Raw genomic sequence first — 23,348 nt, forward strand, 5'->3', positions numbered from 1 at the left:
GGCGAGCGCAGCGAGCCACCGAGCCCGAAGCGTGGCGAGCCCAGCGAGCCCTGCGCGGGGACGTGGATACCCGTGAAGCCCGCGAGGGGACGCGGATACCTGTGAAGGTATCCGCGTCCACTCGTGGGGCTCGCTGCGCTCACCACGCTTCGGGCTCGGTGGCTCGCTGCGCTCGCCACACTTTATAAAATCAACTCCACGCCGACGTGGATAGTGGGGGTATGAAAAGGTTGTAGGACACGTACCGCCGCCCCTCGCTTGCTCGCTGCGCTCGCCACGCTTTGGGTTCACGTTTATACTAGGGGGGGTGGCTTGGGGGTGCATTAAAGCATTGTAAGCACCCATTAGGGTGCTTATACAATTTATAATCGCACCCCATCGCATTGTATGGCATTGTATGCCATATACAATGACATTCAATTTTAAAATTGTATGCCATTGTACAACATCGGCCAATATCGCGTTGCATCACATCGCATGTGATATGGTCTGCGATGCGATGGGCGCTGTGATACACAAGTACCAACGCACACCCCCCCCCCCACACTATCCTTGTCACCCCGAAGCACGGCGAGCGGTGGCGGAACGCGTCCTCCGACTTTTTCATTACCCCACTATCCACGTCGGCATGGAGTTGATTTTATATAGTGTGGCGAGCGCAGCGAGCCACCGAGCCTGAAGCGTGGCAAGCGGACGCGGAATACATGTAAAGTAAACCGCGGCCCTGCACGGGGCTCGTTATGCTCGCCACGCTTTGGGCTCTATATAAAATCAACTCCACGCCGATGTGGATAGTGGGGTAATGAAAAAGTCTGAGGATGCATTCCGCCGCCGCTCACCACACTTCGGGGTGGTGTCGGTAATGGGGGGGGGGGGGTGCGTTAAATCTATTTTTGGGACATACAATCATATTATTGTATACCTAATGTCATGGCATCGCACACCCTATAAAATCGCATGCCATCGCATATGATTTTGCGGGACATGCGATTCAATGCGATGCGATATAGTGGTGTACAAGAAAGAAAAAACAAACATGAAAAAAATCGCATTGGATGCCGCTATAATGGCCCATGTGATACGATGCGATTCCCCTACGGTGCCTTAGGTAGAAAATCTGGGCACCGTGCTAGGAAACAAGTCCCTAAACAACCGCTCATTCTTCTATGGATCTCTGCAATGCCCAGAGGCAAAACTATGATTGGTGAAGCAGATGCAGTGCACTCGGGCCCCTCAGGGCAACCATCAGAAATTGTGGGGGAACTATAAGGTTTGCACCCAGCTGCCCCTCCACAGCATTTTAATGCCATTTCAATTTTACACACAGAATGCCCCCAGTAGTGCTACATATATAATGCCCCCAGTAGTGCCACATACATTCCCCCATAGTGCCATATACACAGTGGGGTGTCCTCCCTGTCATTAGAATATATTTTATTTTTTATATCAATTGGCAGTGCTGCAGCCTAAATCTCTTACAGCTTGGGGCAGAGGAAGCAGAGATGGGACGGAATAGCTACCTGGAGCCAGAGGAGGGAGGGGGGGACCGAGCTGCCACGGGGACAAAGCTGCCAATGTCAGGCAGAGGCAGGGACCGAGCTGCTGACGGAGGGTGGGTAGGAGCTGGCCGAGTACTCTCATGCTTCCCAAGTGGACACCAGGCCAGGCATTACCACCCTGATGGTGGCCCTGGCCCCACAGATGGCAAAAATAAGGGTATAGTCACCATGTTGGTTAGTGTCAGAGGTACATTGGATGGTAGAAGAGTTTTGAATAATTCACAGTGTGCAGACACAGTCTCAAGGGATTCAGTACTAAATCCCGGCGGTCGAAATACCGACGCCAGGATCCCGACCGCCGAAATCCAGACAAGGTGGGGGGGCGTGGATCGCCCCCCCTTGCGGGCTCGCTGCGCTCGGCACACTATTTTATTCTCCCTCTACGGCACACTATTTTATTCTCCCTCTATTGTCGGGATTTCGGCGGTCGGTATTACTCCATCCGGTCTCAAGTAAAGTGTCCTGCTCTAGGTATGGCACTGGAATAAAGTGCAGGGGATATCCCTATAAACTTGCCAGCCTACAGGGAATGTTCCCTACAGGTACTTTTGACAATCCGCCCCTTCGTATAGAGAAACACTGCCAATTAAAGATCGATAGAAATGACCTCCAGTGGCAGAATCTAAGAAATGTCTGATGAAAAGTTACGTTGTCTCAGTGCCAGCCCTGATCAAATGTTTCTCTTACTCTGAATATTTGAAAGTGTCAAATATTCACAGAACTGTGAAATGTCACACACTGAGTTCTATGCTACCAATCAGCTGCATTTGTTCTTTAGTTTAAATGGTTGTTGGCTGAATACATTAACTATAATTAACATGCTTTTATTTATTGTTGCAATAAGTGACCTGAACAAAAATGTAATACATCGCAATGCATAGAAAGAAAAATATAGTTTGTAAACAACAATTGACAGAAATACAGACTGAACAGGAGGAAGCAGAAGAACTGTTTAAAACAGTTAAAATAGTTGCAGTGCGCCCTCTACTGGTTAACAAAGTGAATACAACCACACTGTTTCCATGAGATTTCTGAATAGTTTTTTACCTGGGACAGACCTGGATTTAGACATCATGTAAATACTGTCTGCTTTCTTTTTACACTGCAATTTAGATTTCAGTTTTAACACACCCCATCCAAATTTTAATGCGTCCAAAACCCTACGAACTGCTGTTTTGTTTTTTAACTTTGGCTGTATTTCCCATATGTGCCAAGCTCTGGAATGCGATGTTATGGGTTTCTTTCTGAATTCTGCCCTGGAAGCGTTCCTGCATACCTCCCAACTTTCAAATAGACGGAGGAGGGACAGATGGATGCGCGCCGGAATCGCGCCGAAAATGTGGGGGCGTGGCCTAATGAAAGGGGCATGGCCTGTACTCACGGCTCTCCCGCGAGGCCACGCCCCCGTTTTAACGCTATGGGGGCATGACCCAGAGGCTCTGTGAGCCTCTAGCCATGCCCCCAGCCCCCTGGCTGCGGGAATAGACACTGTATATAGACGTTTATTTCCCGTTTATTTCCCGCTGCTCAGCAGCCAACAGGGGGACTCCCAACAGCACCCCCCCTCGCCACGGGACACTGCCGACCGCGTGAGGGAAGCGGGAATGTCCCCGAAAACTGGGACATTCCCACGGTAATCGGGACTGTTGGGAGGTATGTTCCTGTATTGCACATTTATAACTGAATTAGACATGTGCAATAAAGTGTCCCTGTATTGTAGAAGGGAGAGGGATACAAAGCATGAATCTCTAATATTGAATTATTTAATTCTGAAGCATATTAAGATGTACTCATAACTGCAAAGTAATCCTATTTTCCATTCATTATTTTAGGGACTATTACTTGAATGACATGACTTGGGTAACAGACGAAAGGTTCGCAGTCCAGTGGCTAAGAAGAATCCAGAATGTTTCAGTGCTTACCTATTGTAACTATCTGGATCTCACTACAGCTTGGGATTGCACATTATTACCGGTATGTGTATCATTAAGCTGACTTATGTTCTGTTTCTTAATATTGTACTGAATGTAACTTACTGTATATAATGGACTTGAATTACCAATGATAGCAGTACTTATATATCTGGAGATCTTGTCCTTCTCGTACCAAACTTTTTACACTTTGGATCTGATATTTCAATTTGTATAACCAAAACCATCATAGTATACAGTTGTGCTCATAAGTTTACATACCCTAGCAGAATTTGTGATTTTCTGGCCATTTGTCAGAGAATGTGAATAATAACTCACACACTTTTCTTTCACTCATGGTTAGTGGTTGGGTGAAGTCATTTATTGTCAAACAACTGTGTTTATTTTTTTTAAATCATAAGGACAACAGAAACTACCCAAATGACCCTGATCAAAAGTTTACATACCCCAGTTCTTAATACCGTGTATCGCCCCCTTTAACATCAATGACCGCTTGAAGTCTATTGTGGTAGTTGTGGATGAGGCTCTTTATTTTCTCAGATGGTAAAGCTGCCCATTCTTCTTGGTAAAAAGCCTCCAGTTCAAGTAAATTATTGGGCTGTCGCATGAACTGCACGTATGAGATCTCCCCAGAGCTGCTCAATTATATTGAGGTCAAGAGACTGAGATGGCCACTACAGAACCTTCACTTTATTCTGCTGTAGCCAATGGCAGGTCGACTTGGCCTTGTTTTTTGGATCATTGTCATGTTGGAACATTCCATGCGCAGCTTCTGGGCTAATGAGTGCAAATTTTCTGATAACATGCTGCATTCATCTTGCTATCAATTTTGACCAAGTTTCCAGTGTCTTTGTAGCTCACACATCCCCAAAACATCAGCGATCCACCTCCGTGTTTCACAGTAGGAATGGTGTACCTTTCATCATAGGCCTTTTCAGTGCTTAAAGTGGTCCTGGAGAGGTGGTGGAACTCACTCCCCCCCATTATGTCACAGCCAGGGTGCGTGCTAGGGTGTTCATTGCTCCCTTGCAAAAATTTAGGGCATGGGTTTGTGGGACAGGGGACTATGCACACCGTAATGCCCATTACACATTATGCCATAGCTGTAATGCCCATTACAGAATATGCCACACACGGTAATGTCCATTACATATTATACCACATAAGTGACGCTTACCTACATGCTCATTGCTAGGGTTTTCTTGCTCTTTGCCAGGGGTTACATGCTCAGTGCCAGGGGTTTCATGCTCAGTGCCAGGGAGTTACATGCTCAGGGCCAGGGCTTCATGCCAGGGGGTTACATGCTCATTGCCAGGGGGGTTACATGCTCAGGGCCAGGGGGGTTACATGCTCAGGGCCAGGGGTTTCATGCTCAGTGCTAGGGGTTACATGCTCCGTGCCAGGGGGTTACATGCTCCGTGCTAGGGGTTACATGCTCCGTGCCAGGGGGTTACATGCTCCGTACTAGGGGTTACATGCTCCGTGTCAGGGGGTTATATGCTCGGTGCCAGTGGTTACATGCTCCGTGCCAGGGGGTTATATGCTCGGTGCCAGGGGGTTATATGCTCGGTGCCAGGGGGTTACATGTTCGGTGCCAGTGGTTACATGCTCTGTGCCAGGGGTTACATGCTCGGTGCCAGGGGGTTACATGCTCGGTGCCAGGGGGTTACATGCTCCGTGCTAGGGGTTTCATGCACAGTGCCAGGGGTTACATGCTTGATGCCAGGGGTTTAATGCACAGTGCTATGGGGTTACATGCTCAGTGCCAGGGGGTTACATGCTCAGTGCCAGGGGTTTCTTGCCAGGGGTTTCTTGCCAGAAATGACCTGCTCAGTGCCAGGGGATACATGCTCAATGCCAGGGGTTTCTTGCCAGGGGTGACATGCTCAGTGCCAGGGGTTACATGCTGAGTGCTCAAGCTCAGGCTCGAGCCCACTGCCTGCACTAGTGAGGATCCCAGCAGAAGTATATGGGGCTGGCAAGCAAGTAGCCTGAGTTTTCTGCTGGCACATGCGATAGAAATAAATAGGCATGTCAAAAAGTGTTGTGGGTGTGGCTTCAGTAGCTATTAAATTACATAAAGAATTGTTATGGCAAGAGTTATAACTAATGTATCACCTACCAGCCCCATCTGACTAAGCTGGGTCTATTCTGGTGCCTGATACACAATGGTCGCCGACCATCGAATGATGTGGAAGGCACACACACATCTAAGGTTACTCTCAGGTAACCTTAGATGTGGGAATTCAGAAGGAAGTGGGCGGGCAGCTGACATCCGGTGATGTCAGCTACTTGCCCCCAACAGCCACATCACCGGGCCATCCCATGGGTGCTACTATCCGCCGCCACCCCCCGCCCACAATGAGTGCACCCGGCGAACAGTCTGTTCACCGTGGCCGCACTAAAGTACAGCCACAAAGCACTGCAATAAAATAATTCAGAGAGCAGCATATACTGTATGCCTGTGGTGTATGGATTAGAGATGAATAGAGCCATATCATTTGTAATGAGCAGTAAATGTATCACTTAGGAATATACAGTATATCTCATGTACTGCATAAGTATATTCACTAAAGTATCACAGTGCAATCCTCCCTATTAAAGTATGTTTTTGCTTCCATGTGATTCTAATGTATTGCATTTCATATGCCTTTGCCTTTCTGAGAAAAAACATTGCCTTTCTGTTATCTCCTGTCAGTGCTTCGCAGTCATGTGTGTCTTATAATGAGGACGATTTGTTTAGTTCAGTTTCCATATGGAGCCTACACAAATGGCGGGTTTTTTTTTTGCCTATTTTCTAATTGATCTGACTAGATTTGACTAGATTGCTTAGAAATAAAGCACAAATCGCTGTGTGTGTAGGGCCCATAGCACTAGCTATCGCCTGAATAGATTTGTACTGCATGCACTATAAATGTAGTCATCCCCATGTTCTCTCTGTTGAGAACATGGGCAGTGACAGATCACTCAGAACACATCGCTGGTGCAGTGTTGTGTGCCGAGCGCTCTGTGCTGAGCAATCTGAGCGATGCTAGATCGCTCAGCACAAAGCTCCCATTACTACGTGTGTAGGCCCCATTAGGATGTGACAGAGCAACCGCTATAAATGAATCCATTAAAACCATTATAGGCAGAATCCATAGAGAGAGAAAATAAACACATATTCCTAATGATATTAATGTTGTATGGTTTAAAATCACAGGGGATACAATAAAATAAATCAAGCTATTCCTTTAGGCTTGCCTACCCTCCCGGATTGGCCGGGAGGGTCCCGGAAATTGGGTCCCCCTCCCGGCCCCCCGGAAAGGTGGGCAATCCTCCCGGATTCTGCCTCACCCTCCGGATCTCCCCTGCAGCTGCCCAGCCGCATCTTTGAATTACCGTGACTCGCAGCTATTCGCTGGGAGGGGCGGGGCTAAATATGCAAATAGCGCCATTTAGTAAAATTTGCAGACAGGGCAGCCATCAGGACGACACTGCTGAGACTCCCAGTCCTGAGACTCAGACAGAAAGGGGGCCTAGGACTGAAAGTATATATGTCATAAACAAAGTTTACATTTCCCTTGAAGCAATGTAGACGTTGAGTAGTGCAGCACATGCTGCAAATACATGTCTCACAGGCATTCCAGGTGTTCGAAAGGGAAGGGGGTCCTGCCTATTTTATAATTCCCGTGTCCCACAATTTCTGATGGCAGCTCTGACTGCAGGGTGGATATATTTCAATAAAATCAATAACCTAGAACAGGACACGCACAATACAAGCTGATTTTATGAAAATATACTGTAGAACTCACTGCAAAAAATATATCTGTCTGTTATGTTGTCTGTATTTGATATTTGTATCTGCTTCTCTATTATCCAGGCTGTTTATGAGGAAAGTACTACTGGCTGGGTTGGAAATGTAAGTATTAATTGTTTATTTATTGATATTCATTGATATTTGTATAAGGCGGAATGTATGAACATACATCGTTGCCCCTGCCACGATGCTAGCGCATATGTACTAACATATGCGCTAACATCGCAATGCCGTGACGGAGGCCCCCCGCGATACCTGTGATGTGGTGTGCGGGGGGTCTCCGTCACCTCCTGGGCTCTGTGGCGGTCCACTGGGGTCTCCTCCAGGCCTCCTCTCCCCTGCAGCCGGAAGGACATCCCCAGCTGGGACATGGTGCTGGGGGAGGAGGAGCATGGGGAGGGGCGTCTGCATCTGTGGCGTGCGACGGGTGGCGATAGAAGTCCATAGGCTTCTATAGGGTATCGCCACCCCAAGGTGGCGATACCCTGCCTTCAAACTCAGGGCGGACGGATCTTAGCACATTAGAAAATACGGTAAAACCCCCGAAAACGGGGGTTTTACCGCATTTTCCCCTTAGTATATCCCACCCTAAGACTTCATGCGCAAACCATCACGTCTTGATGTTCAAGGACAATCAGGTAGTTTCCTTTATGCAAGGTGCAGCTTCATCAATTTATCATTAATTACTAAGCTAGATATCAATGCATTTGCAAGCTTTTGTTTCAATGATTAGCACGTTTACAAGTTATGCGCTACAAATACAATCTTTATACAAAAAAGAATAATTTTAATGAATATACATATCATTTTTATATGTATATTCATTAAAAGTATTCTTTTATTGTATAGGATAAAGTGGGTAAGTCCCCCAAAATCGCCCAAGCTTCCGGTATGTCTGCCTCGGCGGGGGGGCTGTGGGACCTGATGCGAATTGCCTCATTATGGCTCTGCCTCTGCTCTGCTAATACAGGCATTGTACACAATGATGCAATAAGAATGGCCACGCCACCACTCAAGGCTCAAGTATTTAAAATATTCAGTGTATTAAACAAACATTTAAATAGTTACAGCTTGACAAAGGGGGTTATTCAGACCTGATTCGCAGGCTGGGTGATAATCAAATGTCTGCACATGTGTACTGCTTGCAGTAGGACTGCTATGCACAGACTGCACATATTTGTTGATTTGCTGTTATTCGCTGATCAGCATAATATTTGAAAGCCTTGCACATCAATTTTCTGGATTGCACAGGGCGAGTTTTCACTCTATCTGGGCGGCAATTACCAGATAGCAGGGCTCTGCAAATTAGAAGCCCAGTGATTATGTCTAAATAACTCCCATTGGTGGGAGTACCTGCTAGTTTGCGAGTTCCGATTGACTTGTGCCAGCGCCAATTTGAAAATACCATTGGCTCTTTCTCCATGGCTGCCTGCCCGCCCATGTGCCAGCTGCAATCAGCTGGTGGCCCAGCACTACTCCAGGGACAGGCCTCACCTACTTTCATACACATTTTTTTAAGATGCAATAGAGACATGATAGACAGAATCTGATTGATTGTTGTGGACAACATAGCCTCTTTTCATTTTTAGAAGCTTTAGTAAATTTACTCCTTAGTGTTCTTTTTCTTGGGTACTGAATTTGTCTGTTTTAAAGATTGTGAAATATGTAAATTGAGTAAAGCTGTGTGTCTCCTGCTGTACTGCCTTTAGTAGATGTTGACGTACTATAATAATGACTGTCAGCAGCCACAGCACTAGTACTGGGTTGCTGCTCCTACTTTTTATCGATTGATCCATATCCACATTTTTCTTATACACCGCTGTAACTTATGGTACTTATAGTAATGGTGACACACTGGCACCTATGCGTGTTTTTATTTTGCAATACAACACACTTTTTTTTTTACACTGCAGTGACTTACGGCGCTTATACTAATGGTGGTACAGTGGCACCTAATCAACAATATTTTTTTACAGCCCTCCATAGTCTTACACAGCCACAGCAGTAGTGCCACAGTAGGGCTTGCACATAGCCCTTCACTGAAACAATCAGTGCTGCAGGCAGCCCAATGCCCCTCACAGTCTGCCACAGCCCTTCATTTACACTAACTTGGTGCTGCAGCTCACCCTTACCCTCCGGTGCACTGTGCGAAATAATGCAAAAGCACAAGGAAGGGCCTTAAATCCAAAACATGCACGTTCCTATGCCAGGAAGATAACATTTTGTTTAGTTTTGGAATCTAAGCATATCTAAATGGATCCGATATGATTTCCCGGCGGTCGGGATCCCGGCGGTCGGAATCCCGACACTGGAATCCCGACCGCCGAAATCCCGACAAGGGGGGGACATGGATCGCCCCCCCTTGCGGGCTCGCTGCGCTCGCCACGCAGCGGGCCCGGTGCCTCGCTACGCTCGGCACGCTATTTTATTCTCCCTCTATGGGTGTCGTGGACACCCACGGAGGGAGAAAGTTTCGGGATTTCGGCGGTCGGGATTCCAGTGTCGGGATTCCGACCGCCGGGATCCCGACCGCCGGGAAATTAACCGCATCCCATCTAAATACCCAAGCCAGGGCTCGGAAGTACTCAGATATGCAAAATTCATGTGGGTTTGGATTTTAAATAACAGAACCCACAGATCTCTAATTAGAATAAAGTAATAATATTTATATGTAGAAGTAATTTACAGCACTAGTGCATGAATAAATGACAGCAATTCTGTAGTTTGGCTATCATTAACGCTTTTCACTTGTTTTAAGTTTCAGCCCTCCAGTCCCTATTTCGTATCAGCAACAAAATATTACAAGATAATGAGTGACCGAAATGGCTACAAGCATATATTTTTCAATGAGGTATGTAAACTGGCACTAGTACAGGAATGGAAAAGATCTACAGAACCATGTGTTCTGGTTCTAATTCATCACCTTTTAAGTGTTTTGGTTTGCATTTGGTTTTTGTAAACATTTTGGATTCTATTAAATCAATACACATTGATAAACATTGATTTAGAATTAGATAAATCAGCTAAAGCCATGTCATTTTGGACTGTATTTACATGCAATCCAAGACCCGATTTCCATTTTAAAATCCAACAACAACTGACAACAGACTTGAGCCAGGACTCGATTCCACTCCTAATTCCAAAGTGATTCTGACCTAAGCCTTGAATCGACTCGGAACTCTTAAGTTTGAATTTTCAGGAAAACCAAACTGCACATCTGTAGAAACAATTGGAGGGAGAAAAGAATGAAACAGGAGGAAGAGAGGAAAGAACTGAGGGGAAGAGGAGTTAGCAGCAAAATGAGAGAAAACAGGAGGTAGAACAGAGATGGTGGTAAATGGAGACAGAACCAAAATGGGGATGAACCAGAGGATGGGAAGTTAAATTAGGGCTAGGCTGAGAAGAATTAACAATAACTGGATGGAGAGAGAACCTGAAAAAGAGGAGAAAAGAGAGAGAGAATGAGCTAGAGAGCATGTATAAAGAACAAACCAAAGGGAGTGCTGACTAACCCAGCCCCACCATTACCACACAGGAATGCCTACCATGAAACTCTGAATTAATCAGAATTTAACATGGTTCTGCTTCTAATTATTGTTGCTCATCTTTACTGTGACTTGCAGTATTGATACCGATTGATGAGTTTATTTTCATGGGTTATCATTTTTTATTCATTTTTTAGGATCAAATAACCTCGGGAGAATTTGAAGTGACCAGCATATCTAAAATAACTGATAAATATTTGTAAGTCATTTTTTACTTTTCAGTTTCCTTAATTTTTGTTGCCAGAAATGGCTAACACGTGATACACATTTGTCCCTTGGATTTACCAGGAAAACATATATTTTATTTTATTTTAAAACAGTGAAACAAATGTATTTTAAAATGTAATAACAATTATTATAATCCACTTTCTTGATTATTACTTTATATTCCTTAACAATAACATACATTAGTTTTGCCTTAAAATATACCCAGAATTATATCCATCGACAGCTAACATGCATAGGGATGCCTATATATCATTGGCGTATTTATAGTGTGAGCAGCGTCCGCTGTGATCACGGGACCCCAGGGGGGTGCACACTGCACAAGCTGCACCCATTTTTTTAAATACTTACCATCCAGAATCCAACAACGGAGGCAGAAAACGCAACACCATTTTTCTGGCGATTTACACATGTGCAATGGAGTCTGAGCGCTCTAATACTCAGAATCCACCCTCCTTCAGAAATCAACAGAAAAATGGCTGCCACATAATTTTGTGATCTGCGCATACGAAGTAGGGCTTGAGCACTCAGACCCTGCTACTCCGGTAGAGAGGAGGGGGCCTGGCAGGAGGAGGCTGCACACGGACCTCCTCTTCTCTTAAAACGCCCCTGCAATATCCTTTTTTTTTTTTTCTACAGGAGTGGGGACATAACAAAGGGCCTTATTCTGATCGGTGCGGCCCGATCAGAATATGCGGCCGCAACCGTGCAGGCAAATCCCCGCCTTTCATACGGATCGCCACCTGCCGTCCGTACGCGGATATGTGGCGATCCGCATGAAATTGGACGGGGATACGCCTCCTCCGTCTTGGGAGCAGCCCCTGCATTCGATGGTCGCCGAACATCGAATGCAGGGCCGCACGCTCCACCAGGTCCCGCAACACAAGACCACACGGACACTTGTCCGTGTGAAATCATGTATGGGGGCGGGCAGCTGACATCTGGCGATGTCAGCTGCCTGCCCCGTACCCACGCGTCACGGCCTCATTACCATGCATACGCCCCGCGTTTGCATGGGAACGCCCATGAAACGGGGGGCGTATGCATAGGGTAATGAGGCTAAGTAGCCCCTCACGCCCCTCTACGCCCCCTGTGCGGCGTATAAAGAATCCATGCGGCGAAATCGCCTGCACATGCGCAGAGTGACCTCTGCACATGCGCAGACGATAAACATCGGCGGGCCGTACGCAAGCGGGAATATCCGCACCGATCAGAATAAGGGCCAAAGGGTGCAGATATATATATATATATTTGTATGTGTACATTTGTTTCTTCTTTTAATACTAAAGAGTGCTGATACTTTAAAATCATTGAGTTCAAACTTTATTTTAAAGTATGGTAACACCCGCTTTACCACTACGGTTTCTGATGGCGTTTGAAGGTGGGTAAACCATCAGATCTCCGCCAACGATTTTATAACCATTGACCATCAATGGCCTATGCCTTGGTCAGATAGACACTTTTTCAGACTTTTTCGGTTTGTTAGGTCATTGTATTGATGTTTTTTGTTGTTCAGTTAATTATGAGAATCTATGATTTTAATAGATGGTGTGAAAGGCTCTCAGGAATAAAATATAAGCTTTCTAAAGTAATTATATCAAAGATATCTAGTACATATTACTTAACAAAATGATGGTAAATGTAAATTTAGGAATTAAAGTATTAAATATTATTAACAGCAAATTTGACCAGTGTTTTATTGTCTATATTTTAGATACTATATAAGTAATGAAGGCTCTCCATCAAAAAGACATCTTTACAAGTAAGATAAGTCTAAATTTACGTATTTGGTCTTGTGCTTTTGAATGCAATATCAATCTGCTGTATGAGTATGTAACGGAAGATATCATTGGCTAGAACTACATGTAATCAACCTCATTTAGCAAGCACTTAATATGCTCACTTGCTTATTTGTATTCAAAACGTAATTGGGGCTATTTTTAAACCTATATAGAAAATTAGTGCTGCAAATTTAGCGCTAGAAATAATAATGCTTGATGGGCAGATTTTAAATGATACCAAAACTGGTAAAAAATACACATTATAAACAGCCCTCTGCTACATCCCCATGACCAAGTTTTATCTGAAATACTGTAGCAGCACCAAACCAGAACATTTAATTTCCTGCGGTCTTAGTGTAGAATATATTACAGGGAGGGGGTCTGGATAGCACTGTAGTGTGCAGAATACAAAGATTGCTTTTGACATCTTAAATTACAGCGTACTGCTGCAGGGGGTATCGCCAGAAAAAGGTTTCGATACCCTATAGAAGCATATGGGCTTCTCTCCGCAGCGCTGTCTGAGGGATCAGTCACGTTGACTATATGCCAATAGCAGGAAGTGGTGTATGCGGTACCAGGCTCTCTGAGTCTCCCGTAGCTAAGGGGGAAGACATCTGTTTCCCACTGTGGTGCTCTAACACAGGGAGAAGATGGCATCACTCATGAGGGCCACTGCAGAAGGTGACCATCTTGGTAAGGGGTTGAAGCTTCCCTTGAGGAACTCATTGGGAGTATGTGCAATGCGTTCTCCATATTCAGATATTTTTAAGCCCATCCTCCATGATATTGCCATCCATAGTAATATTAAAAACTGCAACTAAATTTGGGAATGTTACTAATGTTTCAGTTATATTCTGTTTATGAGGTGGAGAATGAACATAACATGCATTTGTAAATACTAAAGATTATTTCATTCCTCAAAATGATTTAGATGAAATCAATTTAGTACATTTATGTTTGTAGCAAACTCACAGATTAAACATCTCCCACAACAGGTTGCTGTTTGACTACCCTCATACCCTAAAATGTGTGACCTGCTTACTGCGTCCAGAAAGATGTCAGCTTTATTCTGCCTATTTCAGTAAGAACTCAACGTATTATTCCCTGAACTGCAATGGTAAGTATCAATGTCTTGTGCGCATTTCTTCCTGCATTACTTTGGGGCATATGATTGCAGGTGATTGCAGGTGATTGCAATCATAAATGAATGAGGGAAGTCCAGGTAAAGAGGATATTGTTCATCCTGAAATGGGTCATGTTGCAAGGTATACATTGTGTATATTACATTTAAAGGAAATTATTTTTGAACTAATAGTAGAGATGTGTGGGTTTGGTTTTACTCGGATCTACTTGGTTCTCAAATCCAGATCGTATTGGCTATCGGCTGTCACGTGTTTTGGATATCCAATACAATCCCTATTTGAGAACCAAGAAAATCAGAACCTGGGCAAAGTCTGGGTACTGTTTTTAGCGCCAGCTACTTGAGATACAATTTTTTTATAATGTGTTCTTGTAGTAGAACAGAGACAACTTGAACAAGTTTAAAATACACATAGATGTATGTATGGCTATAATCACAACCACATTTTTATGTGGTGATATTTTTGCCCCAACTTAGAATAGTATAATGTAACTTATCTTCACTTGTCTAATGCCGGTAATGCAGCCTTAGTACAGCAAGTAATGTACATAGATTTATACTATATAATAGGTGTAAGCAAATCTGGTTCATGTATTCAAATGATGAAGAAGTGGAAGAGGCTGAATGTATTTACAGTATTTCTGTATCTGCCATAGTTATCATAGTTATTAGGGCGCACAGTGAGTCCTATACTTGGTGCAAGAGATTTCTGAGAAACTGGCACATTTTCACACTCCCACAACTCTGTGAATGCTCCATTACCAATGATCAGCATTAGGGAAAGGAGAGATGACAAATGTACCAGCGCGTCTCACACACACACACACGCACACTCAGAGACCTTTAGATGGTGTAAAAATAACTGTGGAATTTATTAGCAACGTTTCGGGCCGTACACCCCTTTCTCAAGAAACACAGCAAGTGAGATATATATCAATTAAGGGAACATTCCATGGGAATCCATCTTTCTCTAGAACAGCCAATGCCGGTCACACTGGATTGAAAGCTGGACATTGTTTTTCAGCAGAATAGATTCATTGTTATTGATTATAAATAAAGGTCTGAACTTACTCAGTTTGTCTTTTATTTCCCTGAACAGGACCAGAAATCCCAATATACACCCTTCACCGGTCCAGTGATGATACAGGTAATATCTCTCAAGTCTTATAGTCAAATTGAACATACTGTATTTATGTGTAGGACAGATTATTGCTTGCATGTTAAAACCAGACGCCAAAATCAACTTTTATCTCCACCGTGATACATTTTGGATATGTACCTAATGTTACAAGCAGTTGCTAGGGCATTTTTGGGATTATTATTTTCAGCCAAAATTTAGGGTCTGTAGCTCTGGAAATATCCAAGTGCTGCAAAAATATTTACGTCTTGGACTTTAATAGGTAGTAAAAGTCTTAAGCTAAAGTTGGAAACATTTTTGAAATTTGAATTTTTAGCCAAGACTGTTTTTCCTGTTGACAGGGGTGCCGATAGGTAAAAGGGAGGAGGTGTGTCCACCAGATGGGGCAGGGCCTCAGGGAGGGGCTGTGGCCATGCCTCAGTGAAATATAAATGAAAGGGAGAGAGCATGTTTTAATGGAGGGGCCCAGGTCCCACACCCCCTCCCTCATTTCAGGGAGATGGTTGGCACCCCTGACCATCAGTGGCTGCTATATAACACAGATAATATGAATACACCCCGATAATATTATAATAATAACAAGACCTCAGTAATACATCCCCCCCACCCACCTCAGACATTAATAAAACATTTACAATGCTCTTCCCCCTCAAATAATAAAATTAATTACTAATTACTCGGGCTTGGTAGAGGGGCCCCGGCGGGGACCTGGTCCGACCCCCTCCCCCTCCATCCCTCCCAGGTGGCAGCAGCAGCAGCACACACCTGCAGCATGTGCTGACAGCAGGCTCAGCATGAGCATCTCACTGACAGTGTGAGAACTCATGCTGAGCCTGCTGTCATCTCAGCAGATGCTGTAGGTGTGTGGTGCTGCTGCTGCTGCTGAAGAGGTGGGATAATAACACCTCCCTTGACTTTAGAGGGGGGGGGGGGTTCACTCTCTTTTTCTTTTTTTAATAATTTTTGGGGCATGACCTGATTGTGGGAGGTGGTCACGCCAGAGTTTTTTTTTACTCTGATATTTCACTTAAAATATTAACATTTCTCAAGATCTTGCTCCCAAAGGACCCTACTGTTCCAGGAATCGTGGGATTATTTGACTTTCTACACTTTGCACATTTCCTTTCACACTGAGCACAAGAAGGGCACGGATTTGAATAAGGAGAATAATACTTCTGTGTGCCCAGAATCTATTTTCCACTTAACCATATTTCCCAGTGTTGATCTTAGGCCTTCTCTGTGGGATTCTGGGCACTTAAATTAGCGCAATAGAGCCATGTCATATGTGCAATTACATGTATATAGAAGCAAGTTCATTTAAATCCATTCATATTTTTACTAAAGGATTATTTTCTTTTTCTTTTAGAAATAAAAGTTTTTGAAAGTAATGAAGAATTACAACACTTGCTTGAAGATATTCAGCTGCCCACAAAAGAAATCAATTCGATATCTCTTCATGGATTTGGTAAGTTTCAAACTGAAGTAACAATTAACCAGGCTGGTTTTACAGTCTCAATTATTGATGCTTTTTTAAATAAAGCCTAAATTGCCATAATGGTGCTGAAGCCGGCATCTCACGGGCTGTTACATAAGGATCTATGACTATTTATATAATACTGACTGTTTTTGTTTTTATTTTAGATTTGTGGTATCAGTTGATATTACCTCCTTTCTTTGACAAATCAAAGAAATATCCCTTATTGATTGATGTGTAAGTGCTACTAATTGTTCTACATTACTAGTATTTATTTACTGATTGATTTACATTTCCTTATATAGCGCAGCATATTCTGTCGTGCTTTACAATTGGAAACAACAGTGATAAAAAAAACTGGGTAGTAACAGACCGCTATAGAAGTCGGAGGGCCCTGCTCACAAGCTTACAATCTATGAAAGGTTTTCTGAATTGTACATAAAAGTGTTCTGTTTATGCATGGTATGCTAAACCAGAGTTAGGGCGGTATTCAATCCCAGGTCACGACTGTCGGGCCCTGGTCCCATTCTTGGCCCACTCGACTGCATCTCAGCAGGCGGGATTAAATGTTCTGCCCGCCGAACACCGAAAAAGGGCGTGACCGAGAGATACGGTTATGGATCGTCGAGATACAGCCGGGAGCTTGACAATCCACGAACTGCTTCTATAGTTGGGTCCGTTCTGCCGAGATGCCTGTTCAATGCTGTTGATAAAGACAGCATTGAATAGGCACCTGCTGCTATTTCCCCGGTCAGAAATAATGGTGGGGGATTGAATTCCCCCTTAAACTTCATGGGGCCTTAACCAAGACACTAATATGCCCCCCTTTCTCGAAATATCTCTCCACGCCATTCCACCCTCAGTCAGTATTTGCCAAATTTCCCACAAGTCAGTCAGTGTATACCAAATGACCACCACAAAGTCGGTTAGGCTATACCAAATTACTCCCCAACACCTCCTCATTTAGTCAATGTATGCCAAATCCCCCCACCCAACTGTCTCAGTCAGTTTATGCTAAATTTCTAATCAGTCAATTACTTTGTTGTCCCCCATCCCCGTTTGTAGCAGGCAAGATGGTACTACTGTGTGCTGGAAAAATAATAAGGTACTGTACACAGTGTAATCAGATGCAGGTAGACACTGCGACACAAGCATGTACTTCTTTACCCTTCCCTGGGCACCTACTGGATGGCACCTTTCTGTCTCTCCATGCGTGCGATGTTTTGTGCCCTGGAGAAAATGCTTCCCCTTTCTTTTGTCTATTTACCATTCCTGTTTTTTAACTTAACTCTGCAAAAGTGATTTGTGCTTAGAAACTTTAATGATGCTTCACTAACGAAATAATTGAAATTTTACAGGTATGGGGGACCTTGCAGTCAGAAAGTTGATCAATATTTCAGGCTAAATTGGGCTACGTACCTTGCCAGCACTGAGAAGATTATTGTGGCTAGCTTTGATGGCAGAGGGAGCGGATACCAGGGTGACAAAATCCTGCATCAGTTATATCGGAGGCTGGGGACAGTAGAGGTAGAAGATCAGATCGCTGCTGCCAGGTGCGCGTATGTTGTAGCACTCAAAATAGTCACTTCTTCTGGTCCATAATCGTATGCAGTCATTACAGTACATACAACATGTTATACTGATACTACTTACATAGTCTACCACCTATAATACAACTCTGCTCAATTTTTAAATACATAAGGATGGGTCTGTACATAATTCTATACATTTTTTTAATTTTCTATTTCCTTTTTATTTTCACCTTCGAAGATGTTTGTACTAAGGTCCTCATTCACTTTGGATAACATTTAATAACCTACTTGCAGCTGCTTAACATATTATTATTATTATTATTACCAGTTATTTATATAACACACACATATTCCGCAGCGCTTTACAGAGAATATTAGAAAACTCACATCAGTCCCTGCTCCAGTGGAGCTTACAATCTATATTCCCTACCACATGTACACGCACACACACATATTCTAGGGTTAATTTTGTTGGAAGCCAATTAACCTACCAGTATATTTTTGGATTGTGGGAGGAAACCAGAATACCCGGAGGAAACCCACTCAAGCACAGGGAGACTATACACCCCGGTCTCCCAGTGACTGCATAGTGGTCATTTTTAACCTGATACAGTATATGCCTTTTGTAAATCGATAGCAAACATTCACATAATATTTATTCCCCCTTCAATGTGACTGCCTAGACCATAGAGGAGCTTTAATGTTATGCCTAGTTCATATGAAGATATTGATCTGTAAGTTTTCTTTTAGGCACTTCATATCCTTGGGATTTGTTGATCCAACAAGAATAGCTATTTGGGGATGGGTAAGTATTAACAAAATAGCATTCATCTGTGTGCTATAGGGTTAGTGACTATTATGTTGGTTAGTTTAAAATAAAAATAAAAAACAGCCTATAACGATTAATGTACAGTATGGAACTTTTGAACTCCTAGGATTGAGCTGTCCATAATGGAGTAAGAGCTAATTTAGACACGTTAGGGTCTGAATTCGGCTCTGTCCCGATGTTTGGGGGTTTGCGCATACTCAAATATGTGCATGCGCAAACCCCAGGAGTGAGCGGCTTCGGCGAGTTTCACACTAAGCCAAGGTAGTGTCGCTCCAGGAGAGGCGGAGAGGGGGCGGGCCGGGGGCGGTAGCAGGGGAAGGCCCAGCATTTTATGGGCGTACCCATAAAAATACCAGGCGTTCCCCTGCTAATACAGGCATTTCGATGCCTGCTTCCTGCTTGGGGCGGGCGGCACATGATGTTAGCTCCCGCCCCGAATTCAGGGATCACCATTTAAATGAAAAGTCAGTCCAGGCTGTTCTCGTACACATCCCCTTGCATGCTAGTGGGGGAGGGGGGGCAGTCAGGCGACGGGCGGCGTTTGACTGATCGTTAGCCTAGTGAATAGGTCTGAATCAGGCCCTAATTACTACATAGAAGATATGTTTCCTTTGATTGTCATTCAAGTAACCATTAAACTCGCACTTAATCAATTTTTCTTAACTGTCCTTTGATAAATTATTATCTCTTTTCAAAATCTCTGTGGAGTGTAGATAAATATGGCTGTCATCAGTATATTATGTAAAGACAGAAATGGGAAAAGGGTGGTTTTGTCAGCAATGACCACTTCCACCCTAATGCTTAAACATATTAGAGGAAGACTGGCGCAGATGGAAGAAACTGTTCAATGGCTTCATTTCTTATTAGCAATCCATGCTGAATGTGGCCTATAGAAGGTACTTTGCCTTGTAAATTGAGTTGTGTCACCAAAGAACGTGACAATGTGGACAACTGAAAAACGTTCACTTGCTGTAAGCCCAGTGGCGGAACTTGTGAGTGCTGTGCCCAGGTGCAAAAGTATAATTTAGGCCCCGCACCAATGGGTGACAGGGGTATAAGCTGCTTGTCTGGGCAGCAATGGGCCCCTTTGTCCTCAGAGGCCCCGGTGCAATGCACCTGTTGCACCAATGGTAGTTCCGCCTCTGTGTAAGCCTCATAAAGCATTTGCAAGAATACCCTGATGATACTTCTGCTACAATACAGTGCATGCATTATTTTGACTAGAGCTTAATGTACTATAAAGTACATAGGAACTGACTTTTAAACAACTTAGAAATACTACTGTAAGTAATGTATCCTATACGAGTGCATAGATAATGTTAACTGTTCATCTATGGTGTTTTATTGCAGTCTTACGGAGGTTATGTATCATCAATGGTGCTTGGCAGTGGAAGTGGTGTTTTCAAGTGTGGAATCGCAGTAGCCCCTGTAGCAAGCTGGCATTATTACGGTATGTTACTTGTATTTATGTTTTCATTATTAGCGCCACAGATGCAGCCATGCCAGGCAAGTGGTTAAGCTCTAATGAAAATGTCATCACTGGCCCTTCTTGGTACATGGAAAGCTAAGCGGTAGGATCATTTCTAGCCTCTGTAACCATGCTGATATTTATGCACGTGTTCTCTTACATTTGAGTGTCGGTGCGTTATATTGCACAAAATACCCGGTGCGACTGAGGTGCTCTAAGTCAGTAGTACTGTAGTACTCTAGTAATACAGAAAGAGAAGATGCCCTCTGCTAAATTGTGAGGGAATTGCGAATGGATCGTTAGTCGCAATCCAGTCGTATATGCAATTCCCGAACCATCGAACAGTTTTTACCATCTGTGCAATTATGAGTAACTCCAAGGCTTCCATTAATCTGTGAGAAGTGCTCATCGCTGACATCATAGACTGTCCTCAAAACTGCCTTGGAAATCCAAAAACACACCGAAAATGGCAGGTTTACGCCACCCAAACTCTGGCTTAATTGTGTTTTATGATCCATTTGCATTTTCCTCTCATGCATGCGCAGTCACTCAAATTGCAAATTCTCTAATTAGCATTCGAGTCTGAATTAGGCCCTTGAGAGGTGCTTTTTGGCGTATCTCGAGCCACAGCGTATAAGGACACATCTGTATTGTACAGGTCACTGTCAATTACAATAATAAATTGTGTAACATAATAATAATGTATACGTCAATCACTCTGGCCCTTATTCTGATCGGTGCGGCCGGATCCGAATATGCGGCCAGCACCGTGCGTCCTAAACCCCGCCTTCCATACGGATCGCCAACTCCGTCCGTACGCGGTAAGAAGGTGGCCGAACGGACCGCACGTGTATTTTTCATGGAATACGCCTCCTCCATCTCAGGGAACCTCCCCCATCATTCGATGGTCGCAGACCATCGAATGCAGGACCGAGTGGTCCACCAGCTCCCGCAACCTCAGACCACACGGACATTTTTACGTGCAAAAGCAGGGATCTGGGCGGGCAGCTGACATCCGGCGATGTCATATGTCCGCCCCCTACACGTGCGTCACGGCCGCATTACCATACGTACGCCCAGCGTTTGCATGGGAACGCCCATGAAACGCGGGGCGTATGCATATGGTAATGAGCCCAAATAGCCCTTCACGCCCCTCTCCACCCCCTGTTCGGAGTGTTCACATTTCATGCGGGATGTGGCCGTACGCCCCGCTCGCACATGCGCAGAGACGCCTCTGCACATGCGCAGACACAAAACATCGGCGGCACGAACGCACGCGGATATTACCGCATCGATCAGAATAAGGGCCTCTATGAGGTAATTTTACTAAAGCTTCTAAATATTAAAAAAGGTGGTGTTGCCCATAGCAAAAATACAGATTCTGTCTGTCATTTTCTAGGATGAAATATAGAAATGAGAGACAGAATCTGATTGGTTGCTATGGGCAACATCACCTCTTTTCATTTTCAGAAGCTTTAGTAAATGTACCCCTGTGTCCGTTGCTGTGAAATATAGCCAATATATTTATTATTTGATCTATGCATTACAGACACTATTTATACAGAGAGGTACATGAGCCTTCCAACAGCAGACGATAACCTTCAGAATTACCAGGTAAGACAACAGAACTGGAGATATATTACAGATGCACCCATGCCGGTCATACAGTATATGTGTAACTATTGTGTTTACTCATGGAGAAGACAGATGCAATACATATAATACTGATTGGTTGTTGTAATGTATGTGCTGTAATGCAGCTCCTGTCTAACTAGAAGTTGGATCCAATCAGAGCGTGAGCTGTGAAAGAATAGTGCATTACCAAGTCCTATCAGAACGCTCCAGAATTTGAGTAGCAGTCTAGTATGGGCTCTAGTCTCTTAGATTCCCTCTGAGCATGTTTTAATGTAGAATTGAGCCTCAAGGTTAGTGATGACTTTGGATGTGGGTCCACCTGGAATTGCTCCTCAAACAAAATACAAAAAAACAGTATGTGTGCCACTGTACAGGGTGCACCGTGCTTCTTCTGGCAGGGGCAGATTCAGGGGTAAGTGTGAAAATAATTGGAGCCAAATGTTACCCATACTTACCTACCTCCCGGAATAACCAAGAGGGTCCCAAAAATAGGAAGCTGCTCCTGGCTCTCCGGGAAGATGGGCAAGTCCCCCAATCCCTCCTGACCCCCTGAGCCACCCATTTAAATAACACAAGTAGGCGGACCAAGTGTGACCTGATTACACAATTCATTCTAAAATGCACCATCATTGACCGATCCCCTTTTGTACCGTGATGTTTGGTGGGAGGTGGAGCCACAATGACGTGAATGTGTGGCCATGCCTCAGATCACCCATCTACCCATCGGTCATCCCCCTAATCCACCCTATCTACCTCCTGGCCATATGGCACTATACCAGCCGTGCTCCACCGACCTTCAGGAGGGGGAAGCAAAACCAGCAAGTATGCTCTTACCATCCCGGCTACTTCTATGGCCAGTAGGTTAGGCTGTCAGCACTAGTTCATTTACTTTATAATTATAACTTGATGAAAGTTCTGTTTTAATTATTGACTGATTTAACTTATTAAGAATAAACGGTTACCCCCTGTATGAGAACCCAGTTCTATATTATTAAATTATAACCAAATTGAAATTCTCTTTTGTTTCTTGTTCATTGCAGAGTTCAACGGTCATGTCTAGAGCGGAGAAGTTTAAGGACGTGGGATACCTCCTAATCCACGGCACAGCAGATGGTGAGTCTCCTCTAATTAGTCTTCCAGTATCTATGACAGATTTCCAGCATCAAAACTGACAAAACAGAACCTGATGGCCAAATGTTATATCACGATGACCATGACAGAACTCTTTATTTTAACACTAATTGTCTGTGAATGTAAATTATTAGCAATATAATTATTTAATGTGAATCAC

At 44.0% G+C, this 23,348-nt stretch overlaps 1 protein-coding gene across 1 annotated transcript in view; it reads left to right on the plus strand.

The window, feature by feature from the left end:
• LOC146020665 (dipeptidyl peptidase 4-like) overlaps positions 1 to 23,348 on the plus strand; it is a 122,319-nt gene that overhangs the window by 94,179 nt on the left and 4,792 nt on the right. The window contains exons 12-25 of the mRNA XM_083153944.1: positions 3,392 to 3,533; positions 7,353 to 7,391; positions 10,048 to 10,140; positions 10,972 to 11,033; positions 12,774 to 12,821; positions 13,836 to 13,957; positions 15,081 to 15,128; positions 16,486 to 16,584; positions 16,761 to 16,830; positions 17,952 to 18,146; positions 18,876 to 18,930; positions 20,305 to 20,404; positions 21,972 to 22,036; positions 23,098 to 23,170. Of these exons, the coding sequence (XP_083010070.1) occupies positions 3,392 to 3,533; positions 7,353 to 7,391; positions 10,048 to 10,140; positions 10,972 to 11,033; positions 12,774 to 12,821; positions 13,836 to 13,957; positions 15,081 to 15,128; positions 16,486 to 16,584; positions 16,761 to 16,830; positions 17,952 to 18,146; positions 18,876 to 18,930; positions 20,305 to 20,404; positions 21,972 to 22,036; positions 23,098 to 23,170 (1,211 nt within the window). The remainder of the gene's footprint in view (positions 1 to 3,391; positions 3,534 to 7,352; positions 7,392 to 10,047; positions 10,141 to 10,971; positions 11,034 to 12,773; positions 12,822 to 13,835; positions 13,958 to 15,080; positions 15,129 to 16,485; positions 16,585 to 16,760; positions 16,831 to 17,951; positions 18,147 to 18,875; positions 18,931 to 20,304; positions 20,405 to 21,971; positions 22,037 to 23,097; positions 23,171 to 23,348) is intronic.

Source organism: Crinia signifera, chromosome 7 (assembly GCF_055691185.1).
Source record: "Crinia signifera chromosome 7, ASM5569118v1, whole genome shotgun sequence".
Lineage (NCBI taxonomy): Eukaryota > Metazoa > Chordata > Amphibia > Anura > Myobatrachidae > Crinia > Crinia signifera.